The following is a 13565-nucleotide window of genomic DNA, read 5'->3' on the forward strand; positions in this document are numbered from 1 at the left end:
AGTGAAATCCAGGTTAATAGCAGTATCAAAAGTTCCCATTCACAAAGATAAATTAATTAGTACGCTGAAATAAAGAAGTTGCTTCGAGAGTGGATAAACAGTGAAAGGTTGTTTTGAGAAGGGTCCGATCACAAAAGTTTTTTTGAGGGCTGTAAAAATGAGTTTTATTGAGAAGGGATAAAATGATAGTTGTTTCAAGAAGATTCAAAATAAAATAGTTTTTCTGAAATCTGTAAAACTGAGATTGAGAGGGGATAAAATTAGAAAGTTTGTTTTGAGAAGAGTCGAAATGAGAAAAGGAGTTATTTTGAGAAGGTTAAAATGTGAAGGCACATACAAGAACAAAAAGTGTGAATCGGTTAAAATGAGAACCACCCCCACTACCAGGTTATGTTCCATGGTTCTTGCACAGCTTGGAGTGATCTTGTGACGCGAAGCATCATTCTTTTCCCATGCTGGAATTGCAGGAACCAGCAGCCGGGGCCTCGATGGGAACCCTGCAGGCCTGTCTTCGGACAGCGCCTTCCACCGCAACCAGTGGGATATGCTACGTAAGTGTCTTCAAGGGACCTGTGTAGCCCTGAGGCAACACCACCGCACTTCTCACAGCAGGCAGCAGGGGCCATGCAGCATCTTCAGACCAGTGCAGAAGCATTCCTTGGCGGAGCCTCCAGCAGCGGGGTATGTCCCATGGTTCCTGCACAGCTTGGATGGATCTTGTGATGTGGAGCATTATTTTGTTCCCATGCCATGATTGTAGGGAGCAGCAGCCGGGAGCTCGGAAACCCTGCAGGCCTGTCTTGGGACGACGCCCTTTACGGCAACCAGCGGGTTGCGCTACGTAAGTGTCTTCCTTCTAGAGGCCTGCGTAGCCGTGAGGTAACACCACCACATTCTTTACAGCAGGCAGCAGGCACCGTGCAGCAGCTCCAGGCTGGTGCAGAAACATTCCTCGGTGGAGCCTCCAGCAGCGGGGTATGTCCCATGGTTCCTGCACAACTGGGATGGATCTTGTGACGCCGAGCATCATTCTGTTCCCATGCCATGATTGCAGGGAGCAGCAGCCGAGACCTCGGAAACCCTGCAGGCCTGTCTTAGGACGACGCCCTTTACGGCAACCAGCGGGTTGTGCTACGTAAGTGTCTTCAAGAGGCCTGCGTAACCCTGAGGTAACACCACCACACTCTTTACAGCAGGCAGCAGGGGCCATGCAGCATCTCCAGACCGGTGCAGAGCCATCTAGCGATGGAGCCTCCACCAACAAGGTATGTACACCCATGGTGCCTACACAGCTTGAATTGATTTCGTGACGTGAAAAATCATTTGGTTCCCATGCCGTGATTCCAGGAAGCAGCGGCCGGGACCTCAAGGGGAACCCTGCAGGCCTGTCTTCGGACAGCACCCTTCACCACAACCAGCGGGATATGCTACGTAAGTGTCTTCAAGGGACCTGTGTAGCCCTGAAGTAGCACCACCGTGCTCTTTACAGCAGGCAGCAGGGGCGATGCAGCAGCTCCAGACTGGTGCAGAGACATTCCACGGCAGAGCCTCCAGCAGCGGGGTATGTCCCATGGTTCCTGCACAGCTTGGATGGATCTTGTGATGTGGAGCATTATTTTGTTCCCATGCCATGATTGTAGGGAGCAGCAGCCGGGACCTCGGAAACCCTGCAGGCCTGTCTTGGGACGACGCCCTTTACGGCAACCAGCGGGATATGCTATGTAAGTGTCTTCAAGGGACCTGTGTAGCCCTGAGGCAACACCACCGCACTCCTCACAGCAGGCAGCAGGGGCCATGCAGCAGCTCCAAACTGGTGTGGAAACATTCCTCGGCGGAGCCTCCAGCAGCGGGGTATGTTCCATGGTTTCTCCACAGCTTGGATGGATCTTGTGATGCGAAGCATCATTTTTTTCCCATGCCATGATTCCAGGAAGCAGCGGCCGGGACCTCGGGAACCCTGCAGGCCTGTTTTGGGACAATGCCCTTTACAGCAACCAGCGGGTTGTGCTACGTAAGTGTCTTCCAGAGACCTGTCTAGCCCTGAAGTAGCAACACCGCACTCTTTACAGCAGGCAGCAGGGGCCATGCAGCAGCTCCAGACTGGTGCAGAAACATTCCTCGGCGGAGCCTCCAGCAGTGGGGTATGTCCCATGGTTCCTGCACAGCTTGAATAGATCTTGTGATGCGAAGCATTATTCTGTTCCCATGCCATGATTGCAGGAAGCAGCAGCCGGGACCTCGGGAACCCTGCAGGCCTGTCTTTGGACGACGCCCTTTACGGCAATTAGCGGGATGTGCTACGTAAGTGTCTTCAAGGGACCTGCGTAGCCCCGAGGCAACACCACCGCACTCTTTACAGCAGGCAGCAGGGGCCATGCAGCATCTCCAGACCGGTGCGGAGCCATCTAGCGATGGAGCCTCCACCAGCAGGGTATGTCCCATTGTTCTCGCACAGCTGGCATCGATCTTGTGACGCAGAGCATCATTCGGTCCCCATGCCGTGGTTGCAGGAAGCAGCGGCCGGGACCTCAAGGGGAACCCTGCAGGCCTGTCTTGGGACGACGCCCTTTACGGCAACCAGCGGGATGTGCTACGTAAGTGTCTTCAAGGGACCTGCGTAGCCCTGAGGCAACACCACCGCACTCTTTCCAGCAGGCAGCAGGGGCCATGCAGCATCTCCAGACCGGTGCGGAGCCATCTAGCGATGGAGCCTCCACCAGCAGGGTATGTCCCATTGTTCTCGCACAGCTGGCATCGATCTTGTGACACAGAGCATCATTCGGTCCCCATGCCGTGGTTGCAGGAAGCAGCGGCCGGGACCTCAAGGGGAACCCTGCAGGCCTGTCTTGGGACGACGCCCTTTACGGCAACCAGCGGGTTGTGCTACGTAAGTGTCTTCAAGAGACCTGCGTAGCCCTGAGGTAACACCACCGCACTCTTTACAGCAGGCAGCAGGGGCCATGCAGCATCTCCAGACCGGTGCAGAGCCATCTAGCGATGGAGCCTCCACCAGCAGGGTATGTCCCATGGTTCTCGCACAGCTGGCATCGATCTTGTGACACAGAGCATCATTCGGTCCCCATGCCGTGGTTGCAGGAAGCAGCGGCCGGGACCTCAAGGGGAACCCTGCAGGCCTGTCTTCGGACAGCGCCCTTCACCACAACCAGCGGGATATGCTACGTAAGTGTCTTTAGGGGACCTGTCTAGCCCTGAAGTAGCAACACCGCACTCTTTACAGCAGGCAGCAGGGGCCATGCAGCAGCTCCAGGCTGATGCGGAAACATTCCACGGCAGAGCCTCCAGCAGCGGGGTATGTCCCATGGTTCCTGCACAGCTTGAATAGATCTTGTGATGCGAAGCATCGTTCTGTTCCCATGCCATGATTGCAGGAAGCAGCAGCCGGGACCTCGGGAACCCTGCAGGCCTCTTTTGGGACGACGCCCTTTACGGCAACCAGCGGGTTGTGCTACGTAAGTGTCTTCAAGAGACCTGCGTAGCCCTGAGGTAACACCACCGCACTCTTTACAGCAGGCAGCAGGGGCCATGCAGCACCTCCAGACCGGTGCAGAGCCATCTAGCGATGGAGCCTCCACCAGCAGGGTATGTCCCATGGTTCTCGCACAGCTGGCATCGATCTTGTGACACAGAGCATCATTCGGTCCCCATGCCGTGGTTGCAGGAGGCAGCGGCTGGGACCTCAAGGGGAACCCTGCAAGCCTGTCTTGGGACGACGCCCTTCACAGCAACCAGCGGGTTGTGCTACGTAAGTGTCTTCATGAGACCTGCGTAGCTGTGAAATGACACCACCACACTTTTTACAGCAGGCAGCAGAGGCCATGCAGCATCTCCAGACCGGTGCGAAGGCATCTAGCGACGGAGCCTCCACCAGCAGGGTATGTACTCCCATGGTTCCTACGCAGCTTGGATTGATTTTGTGACGTGGAGAATCATTTGGTTCCCATGCCATGATTCCAGGAAGCAGTGGCCGGGACGTCGACAAGGACCCTGCACCCTGTATGTCCATCGCTCATTTCACCTAGACTCACCGAAGATGTAATTCTTCAGATGAGGAGGAGAATTAAGCACCTGGAGAATGAGAACCGCCGCTTGGTGAGGCAGGCTGCTTTGCAGAAGACTAGGGAAGCTACATTCCACACACACTTGCGCAAGATCTTCACTGCGGATCAACTGTTAGCTTTGTCAAGAACTAGCAACAGGGGATCCAAGTGGTCTAACGAGACTGTTAAAAAGTCTTTGCAGATGCGATTTGCCTGTGGCAGCACGGGCTACGACCTGATGCTGGAGGGGGGCTTCCCATTGCCATCGTCCAGAACGCTGAGGCGGAGACTTGAAGGCAAGTTTGTTCTTGGGTTACTCATCTGCCTCAAAGCTCCCTGTTGGTTGTTAGCAGATGTAATATCTTTGTAGTAACTCTACTATTTTGCAGTCTCCACAAACTTTCTGGATGTAATGAAGTGGTGTCGTGGTTTCTTTTTTATTTAGTTCCGTGTGATATAAAGGGGCAGATCAAACATATTGGGTTCGAATGCTTATCTCATTGCACGCATACTAGCACTAGTTTGTCCTCAGTATACTTCCATGTAGCACGATAAACCCAGAACTTTCTGTTGGGAAATGAATTTAAGGTTAAAAGAAAGTCATGTTTTGCATTATTATTTTTTTCTAAGCTCACTGTTGTAACTGTGAAGATGATAGGAGGCATTCACTTGATCGAAAAATGTTTTAAGAAACGAAAACAAAACCACGACATTTCATTGAACGGCACTTCAGCTAATGGTGGCATTCATGTTAGCAATGGCTCTATGGTTTGGTAGGTTAGCTTACTGAACCCTCTGCGGTAAACCCAAGGTCCGGGGGGGCCACACTGACAATGTCCAAGAGCCACAAGCAAAGTTGTTCATGTTTCGAGAGCTGCATCGGGGTGGGAGGGGGAGGGGAGGGGGATAAGAGTTGTATTTAGAGAGAGTTCGCCGTAAGGTAGGATGTATAGGAGGTAAATGATGTGGCGCCATTGATCGAAAGCAGGCTGGGTGTGTTCCAGGTCACCTTCACAAATTCGAATGAGGCCAGCCAGAAGCCGCCAATCATACCCTGGTGGTCACGAGAAACAAAATAAATATGTGCGTCGGAGTAACTTTTGGTGGCTGAAAATATGCTGCACGTGATTTTTCGTTCATGGTCATGCAAAATAGAAACCTAGCAGAATGAATGACATAATCCACATGCCAGGGGCCGAGAGCCGGGAATCTGCCGTCTGAGCGGTCAGACTTTGTCCGAGCAAAACAGGGTTCAAGCGGCACATTCAATTCTTACATCTTTTTCCATGATCATAATTGAAACATTACGTGGACCATATTTTCAACTTTAAAGAGTTACTACATTTAACTCTTATGCGCCTATTAAAACTGTTTCTCGCTACCACCGCTAGGGGTGTTTTTCGGTTTCTGATTGGGTGAGCACGTCAAGCCTCCTTTCTGCGTCTGGCGCACGCCCTGGCTCTGCCCGTTCCTTTTATTGACCAAACTCGCTCTATATATGGTTTGGGGGAGGGCGGGCAGGGCAGGGCGGGGCGGCGGCGTAGGTACATGATGGAAATATTGTTTCTTTCATGTGCTCTTGGCATTATTTTATAAAGCCTTCTTCATCATACTTAAAGTTTGGTTAAAATGTTGAAATTATGTTTCGTAGTGCTTTGATTTCACGCTATAACCAAACGCTTTCATCAAGAGGATATATTAGATGACTCGGCTTAGTAGCTTTTACTGATTGTGTGCATACCCGGAACAGTGACCTCGTTTCTTCATTAGGCTGCTGCATTGCATCATTTGTAAAAGAACAATTTTAATAAGCAAATGTAGGTCGATAAGTCATTTATATCAACGATCTTCCCTCTTCGATTACCTCAACCATCCGCCTATTCGCAGATGATTGTGTTATTTATAGAAAAATCTTAGACCCGACAGACCATAACGTCCTCCAAAATGACCGTTACTATGAAATCAAACAAATCATACAGCCAATATACATTACTCATGCAGCAACTTGAATGTGTTTCACTATACAAATACTTAGGAGTAAACATCTCTGAAACTCTCTCATGGAAACAACAGATCGATAACTTAGTCACCAACTCATTTAAATCTCTAGGTTTCTTAAGGCGCACCCTACACCTGGCCCCCACTTCAACAAAACTGCTAGCATATAAAACAATTATTCTCCCTAAACTAGAATATGCAAGTATCATATGGCATCCGCATCAAAATTATCTTTCTTCCAAATTAGAATCTGTCCAAAGCAAAGCAGCCCGGTTCATATCAAACGACTTTTCGCCTCAAACTAGTGTCTCAGCTTTAAAAATAAATTTGGGTCTGGCTCCATTGTCTACCCGGCACAATATTTACCGCGTATGTTACTTTCATGACTTGTACTACAGCAACTCGTGCTTTAAAAGCACCCATTGTCATTCCACACATTATATTTCTCCTCGAACCGATAATTCCTGTAAGGTGCAGCAATACCAGTCACACACTAATTCCTTCCTGGTTTCACCCTTAATATTATTGATTACTGAATGGAATAACTTGCCAGACGAGATGGTTACTAACACAAATCCCGTTGAATTTAAAACAATGTGCGAGCGCCTGTGGCATGAATAGTACACGTACATGCTTGTTTGTTGTTTTCATAGTCGCTTTCCGTTTTTTCATATCGAAATTGTTGTTTTATATATAGTTACGTCCAGTTCAAAATTGCAGTTGTGTACGTACGATGTGACTTCCTTTTTGTAAACTGTGCTGGGCTGATTGCAATGATTTTGTTATAACAATGACTGTGTTTGAAAATTGTGTGACTATGTTGTTACAAATGCATGTACCACCTACCCCCCTCATGTAATGCGTCCTCAAAGACGCCCTTGAGGTAAATAAATGAAATGAAATGAAAATGTAGGTCAATAAGCAAAGGTTGTAAACAATTTTGGGCAGAACGTTTCACACAAAGCTAATGCTGCCTCATCTTACCATGCGAGGATGTTGCAAAGAAGCTAGAAAATAAAAGCAATAGATTACGGTATGTTCTAGCTGATTTGCCTCCACCTGACCATTACAACTTAATGTAAAATTTATATTGATCTTTATTGGATCAGGAGGCCAATAAAGATGCGTATTGACAACGAAATCGCAACTTCAAACCAGGCTCGTAGCCAGGATTTTGACTCCCTCCCACTCATACAGGACAAAATCCTGTATGAGGGGGAGAGAGGAGAGGAGGCCCCAGCAAAATTGAAGATTGAAGAGGCAACTCCATGGGTCCCTTTCCTGGCTACGTGCCTGCTTCAAACCCAGTATTATTAATGTCATGTTTTCCACCTGTTCCCCACTGTAACATTTTTATAAAGTTTCGTGTTTCAGCCAAACTATTTTAATTTGAGCCCCACGAGAGCCGCACTTCGGCCCACAAAGAGCAGTTTGGTTATTCCTGCCCTAGGTGGTTCACGCTTGAGCTTGATAATCTCATTTCCCCCAAGCGACAGTAAAGGGTGAGTGCATGTAGCATGGTCTGCTGGAAGCCTACTTTGCCGAAGGCTATGAACAGCCTATTTGCTAAAACGTCATTTGCTATATAATATCGCCCCGAAGATAACTCTGGTTACAGTCAGGGGGAGCACCATGTGGTGACGATAGCTAAATGAGACACCTGAGTTTTTGAGGAGAACTGCATGAACAATCGAGCTGGGCTCTTGACAATCGGTGCATTTGGGTAGTGGCTCTTGGCTAACCTCTGCACAAGAATAGCCAATGTTGAAGATTGTTTGGAGCTCACCACATGCTGCATGCTACATGCTTTACCATCCCCAGCCCATGGCTTTGATGAACGGCATATAAGTAATAGCAGATCGCATGGCAACTTGTACTGGCTGCAAGTTAAGTGGGAGAAGGCTGCTTGTTTTAGTCTTTTTTTTTTGCAACTACCATAGTGTGGAGAGAAAAATTGTGTTTTGTAGGTTAAGAGCATCAAGGATTATGTTTATGCAGAATTTATCATCAGCGAAAAAATTGTTGCATGGCATTATCCAGTTCCATTAAAATTACACGCTATGTAGTTTACTTGAAAATTAAAATACCGGAGAGCACAATTGTATATTTCTGGGATTGCTTTAGCTTCTATCTTGGTGTTTCACAGCTACCGTTTGTTTTATTTTAACTTCAAATCAAGGTGGTTGGTTCTTATTATATTGTCACGAATGACAATTGATAAGGCGACGAAAACTGAAACAAACTAAATGTTTCATGGGGCGAACTTGTGCCCAAAACAAATATGAGAAAGCCTAGCGTTGATGGCAGCGTGACGGCAGGATCAAGCGTTGGGTCGAGACTGACTCCGGCTCACTACGCAGAGCACCTCTTGTACCCACGTGAGTTTCTGGAACATTCTGCGTAGAACTTTCGTCTCGCAGAACGTCTGAAACTCAATTGGACGACAAGGTTCTCGAACTTACAAGAACGCCAAGTTGAAAGAATAAATAAAAGAGCATTCAGCTCCCTCGAATCGAACCTGGAGCCTCTGTGTGACAGCCAAGTGCGGTAACCATTTGGCCACGTACGTCCTTGCTCGGCAACGCGCGTGGCATTACTGGCATGCTTGTCTGTTTGGGGTCGCGTTCAGTGCGTATAAAAGATAAAACTGCCTTTTGTGCCCTTGCCTTTGTCAGTTTAAGTGTTGAAATGTCGTAATGAAGATTATAATTCCGTTAAACAGATTGAAAGCTTGGTGAAATGAAGGACCGCCGTGTCTAGTCCTTCGAACTTCGTTGAATCCATTTTGAGCTCCCAAGATACTAGTATGAGTGGATGTAATAATCTGAATAAACTGCAAAATCTTGTATTTTAGGCATCCGTTTCGAGCCCGGGGTGCTGGGAGAAGTATTCCAGCTTCTAGAGAAGAAGGTGCCTCACCTCAAGCCACAGGAGCGCAAATGCGTACTGTTGCTGGACGAGATGGCCATCGTCGAGAAGTTTGAGTATGACCCCAGCACCAGCTCCATCCGTGGTCACGTGACTATGGGCGTGCCTGAAGCACCGACCACCGAGCCGCCAGCCGCAACCCATGCCCTCGTGTACATGATCGCTGGAGTATCTTCACGATGGAAGCAAGTTATCTGCTACCAGTACACCGGTAACTCCCCCATTGCTTATTCAGTGTACAAATAATTTTATACTTACCGCATGATATACATATATTTTAGCATACAACTATGGTGGTGCTAAGCATCAGAAGGAAAACCTAATGAACATGGTAGGTCAGATTCAACAGACTGGTGTTCCAGCCTTTCAGAATGCTATAAAGGAATGGTAACCTGAGGTTTGTATGACATGAACCCAATAGATGTTGCTCAGTGTAAATGGACTACGAAATGTTGTTTCCTCATCGGATCGCACTTGCATTTTGTTCAGTGGCGTGGCTAAGTGGTGAATTTTATCAGTGAAAATATGATTTTATGAACTTACCTCAGTAAAATGGAAAAAAAAGTCTGTCCATTAACAGAAAATTTTTGCCTACTTGGACGATGCAGCACGGCACCTTGATTGATCACGTCCCACATTGCAAATGGGTAAAAAATACTAAAAAGCGTACATTACAAAGACTGACACTGTGCTGAGGGAAGCATCAGAGATTTTCGGGAAATTTCCTGCTATTGGCGGCTTATTGCAATGGTTCTCTCTAATGGTTTCTACTCATGACGTCACAGTACTTAAAGGGTCCTTCTGAAAGCGTGACCACAAGATCACTGTGATACGTCAGTACACTGAAAGCTTTCATCATCAATATCAGCGTCTTCGGCATTGCAGACACCCTTTATCTCTTAATCTAGCTTATCTCCACTTTTTTGCCACACTAATATCATTTTTCAATGCCGCCAGAGCCATCGCAAACTTTCACGTTCAGCCTGGCGCAACTGTTGATCAAGTGCGCCAGGCTGATGGCACTTTTATTAATTTTTCAGTACCCAGTGACTTTGGATTCAATTCAGAAATGGAGATTGTGGCTACTGGTCACCTATTGGGCACTACAAGCCTAATAGTGCATATGAAGAGTATGGTGGAAACTTGTAGTCATCAACTGCTCAATGCAACATGGTGCAATTTGACGGTCAGGAGCTACACTTATTATTTTCAATTAGATCCTACTAACGACATCGCAGTCAGCTCTCGACCAGTAATAGTGGGCCGATTGCAGCAAAGCTTTTGGGCGTACAAGTTGTCAATACTTCGTCTCACCTTAGCATGAACTAATGTCGGCCGCATGTGCTAAAAGCAGGGCTAATTGCTTTGGATGATGCTTCGGCGGTTGCACGAGTGCTCGTACAGTGCAAGTGCCAGTCAGGTCAGTACCGTCTTGCGCTACCAGAGCCTATGCAGTTAGTCAATGCTAGGGTGAGTATAGAGCCCACACCCGCAGCCCTCTGTGGGAATGGAAGCTCCATGCGCCCTGCACACCCTTAACATGATTGCCTCCTACATCTGAGTGCAGCACCTTCAATAAGGTGAGCACTGTCTGCTGACTGGCATTGTGCATTGCCAAAAGCAGGTTTGAATTGCAAAACATTTCTTGACAACCTTCCCCCCCCACCTCCGATTTTGTCAGTCAGTTGGATAGTTTGTACGGTTGGTTTGGCAGCATAGAAATTGACTATCTTTGGACAAAAATGGTGCCGAGGTAGGCTCGAAGCTTGACTAGACAGAGAGGCCGACTTGTGAGATCGACCATACATTCTCCTTGGCCATCACCAGTAGCTTTTGAGAACAATTTCAGTACACGTGCACTTTCTTTGCCCGTCTTACTTCTGCAAAAAAGCATCCCAACATTGTTTCATAGAAGGTAATAGATTATAGTTGGACATATCATACAGCTTGCACTATGTAACTGTCACAGGTGTAACAAGTGAACAATGAGACTGACAGACTCATGCGACATGCCCATCACAGTCGTAGATTTCAATATCAAGGAGCCGGAGAATGAACTACTGCCCAAATTCTTGAAGTAGGTGTTGCATATCTGCTTAGCCAGTGGCAGGGTGATCTTCACAACACGTCATGAAAGTGTCATAGTGTGTGTTGCCATGAGACAGATCAACCTTGCAGTTGGCAAGTTTGACAGCTATTTTAGCATCCATAGGCCTCTACTGTGTGTTGTTTCATTACAGAGTGTCTCAAAGAAAATCACCTAAAGTGCACCACACTGGGCATTATTTTTTATCCTTTGCAAAGTTTAAAAAAAGGAGGTGGTAGATATTTGGATGCAGTCTTCACAAGACATCTGTAGGGCTCTGCAAACATTAGGTGAATGAATAAAGTATCCAGTGTGTTGACTAATCAACCAAAATCTGTTATTTAACTTTATTATTTAAAGGTTTAATGGGCCATGTCATATTTGCAGTTTTAAGGCAAGCCATTATTAAAGGGTAGTTCCAGAGCTTTTGAAGATGGCATATTTATTGCCGTAACTTACTCTAAGCCTCCCAAAAATTAAACAGTTACAATCTTGTGTGGCCTATTTCACTATCACAAATGTGATTAAAGATCACGAATCTCAGACCTACAGATGGCGCCACCGAACCCAGCCGAATATTGTTGAACATCGAATGGCGCTCATCAGTCACTTGCGAGCGATGACTTCCTGTGTAGATGAGCAGGACTAGTCGACTGCTTGTTTGCGCAAGAAGCCATCATTTGCGATTGGCTGACGAGCGCAGTTCATCGTTTGACCATATTCGGCCGGGTTAAGTGGCGCACCATCTGTAGGTCCGAGATGAATGATCTTTGATCACATTTTTAGAAGTGAAGTAGGCCGCACGTGATTGTAACTTTTGGATCTTTGGAATGCTTAGAGCAGGTAGATTGGGATACAGGCATAAAAAAGACATCATCTCTCAAAGCTCCGGAGTGCTCCTTTAAAGGCGAATCCAAATGAGACAGTTTGTGAAAAAAAAAGTGAAAGCCGTTTACAACTCCCTGCCCTAGCAAAAATTCCCATAGAGATTTGTATCGGACCAATAGAGATTTCTATCTGTCCGATAGGAATTTCTATTGGTCCCATAGAAATCTGTATCGGTCCCATAAAAATCTGTATCGGTCCCATAGGAAGTTCAATTGGTCCCATAGGAAATGTGTATCGGTCCCATAAGGGTGCGTATCGGTCCCATAGGAGTGTGTATCGGTCCCATAGGAAGTTTTATTGGTCCCATAGGAGTGTGTATCAGTCCCATAAGAGTGTGTATCGGTCCCATAGGAGTGTGTATCGGTCCCATAGGAGTGTGTATCAATCCCATAGGAGTGTGTATCGGTCCCATAAGAGTGTGTATCGGTCCCATAGGAATGCCTATTGGGCCTATAGAAATTTCGATCGGTCCAGTAGGCATTCCTATTGGTCCCATAGAAACTTAGAGTGGTCCCATAAGGACTTTATCGGACGGTTAGGAATATTCATCAGTTAAACCAAAAGTTTTGTTGGCCAAATAGGAATGCTTCCTTGACTAGTAGGAACCTCGAATCATTCAATAGGAATGTACCAATTGTGCATGTCTATATTTGAGCAATAGGAATAAATTAGACATATGTCTCTCAGAATAGTCCGTGTCAGAAATACACCAGCCCATTTGATGCATGTGTTATGTAACCTGAGCTGTGTGGTGCAAATATCTATTCCAAATGCAAAAAATGTGTCCACTTTAGAACAGTATGCATACAACTACATCAGTCAAGTTAATTATGCGACAATGTTACGCTTTTTTTCCTCAATATTTTCGGATGGCAAAAATGGTTTAAGGCCAGGTTACATAACACACCATCATTATAAATCAATGGGTTATAAAAATTCATATAGTTTTGTAGCTTGAAATAATGCTAGAATAAGAGACTCACACACAGTCATGCACAATTTAGAGGAAAATAGCACAATGAAATGCTTTCTTTTCTGAATAAATTTTAGGGCAATATTCTAAATAAAACTTGGGACCCTGGTGCGTCAAAATAATTTACTAATAAAATACTGTAAGGAAAGTGTAAATAAAAGTAATCTCCACGAAAAATAAAGAAAATATCTTGATGGGTTGAAACAAAGAAATCTACTTCCTACTCCATTTCACCCAAAACAAATTGCAAGTCGGTACTAGTCATAATTTACACATTTATTTCATGTGCTTATAACAATAGTTGTATTCCACCCTCTTTTATTCCTAAGTTTGTAAAGACATTTTTGTGGCACCCTCCATCGCGATTCGGACAGTTTCGGTTTCGATTTTGTAAGGAGCTCATATTGCTGAAAAACAGCACGGCTGGGACAAGGACAAAAAGACGAAGAGAACACAGGACAGCGCCTGTCCTGTGTTCTCTTCGTCTTTTTGTCCTCGTCCCGGTCGCGCTGTCTCTCAACATGAATTCTCACCAACTTGCCCAGTTATCTATTGCTATCGAGCTCGTGCTAGTTACAGCACCCCATCGCTAGCGACACCACAATTTTTGTTTTTTTCCCGCGACATTGTTTTG

General features: G+C 46.4%; 1 protein-coding gene across 1 annotated transcript; it reads left to right on the forward strand.

The window, feature by feature from the left end:
- Nucleotides 1-775: 775 nt before the first annotated feature.
- LOC115323880 lies at nt 776-3343 on the forward strand. Its single transcript, XM_040209957.3, has 18 exons — nt 776-841; nt 907-975; nt 1055-1135; nt 1194-1265; nt 1348-1431; nt 1490-1561; nt 1641-1721; nt 1780-1851; nt 1931-2011; nt 2070-2141; nt 2221-2301; nt 2360-2431; nt 2511-2594; nt 2653-2724; nt 2804-2887; nt 2946-3017; nt 3097-3180; nt 3239-3343. Exons 4-18 carry the CDS (start codon nt 1209-1211, stop codon nt 3341-3343), a joined length of 1173 nt encoding a protein of 390 aa, XP_040065891.3. The 5' UTR covers nt 776-841; nt 907-975; nt 1055-1135; nt 1194-1208.
- The last annotated feature ends 10222 nt before the right edge of the window (nt 3344-13565 follow it).

The sequence above is a fragment of the Ixodes scapularis genome, unplaced genomic scaffold (assembly GCF_016920785.2).
Source record: "Ixodes scapularis isolate PalLabHiFi unplaced genomic scaffold, ASM1692078v2 PGA_scaffold2__306_contigs__length_199485367, whole genome shotgun sequence".
Taxonomy (NCBI): domain Eukaryota; kingdom Metazoa; phylum Arthropoda; class Arachnida; order Ixodida; family Ixodidae; genus Ixodes; species Ixodes scapularis.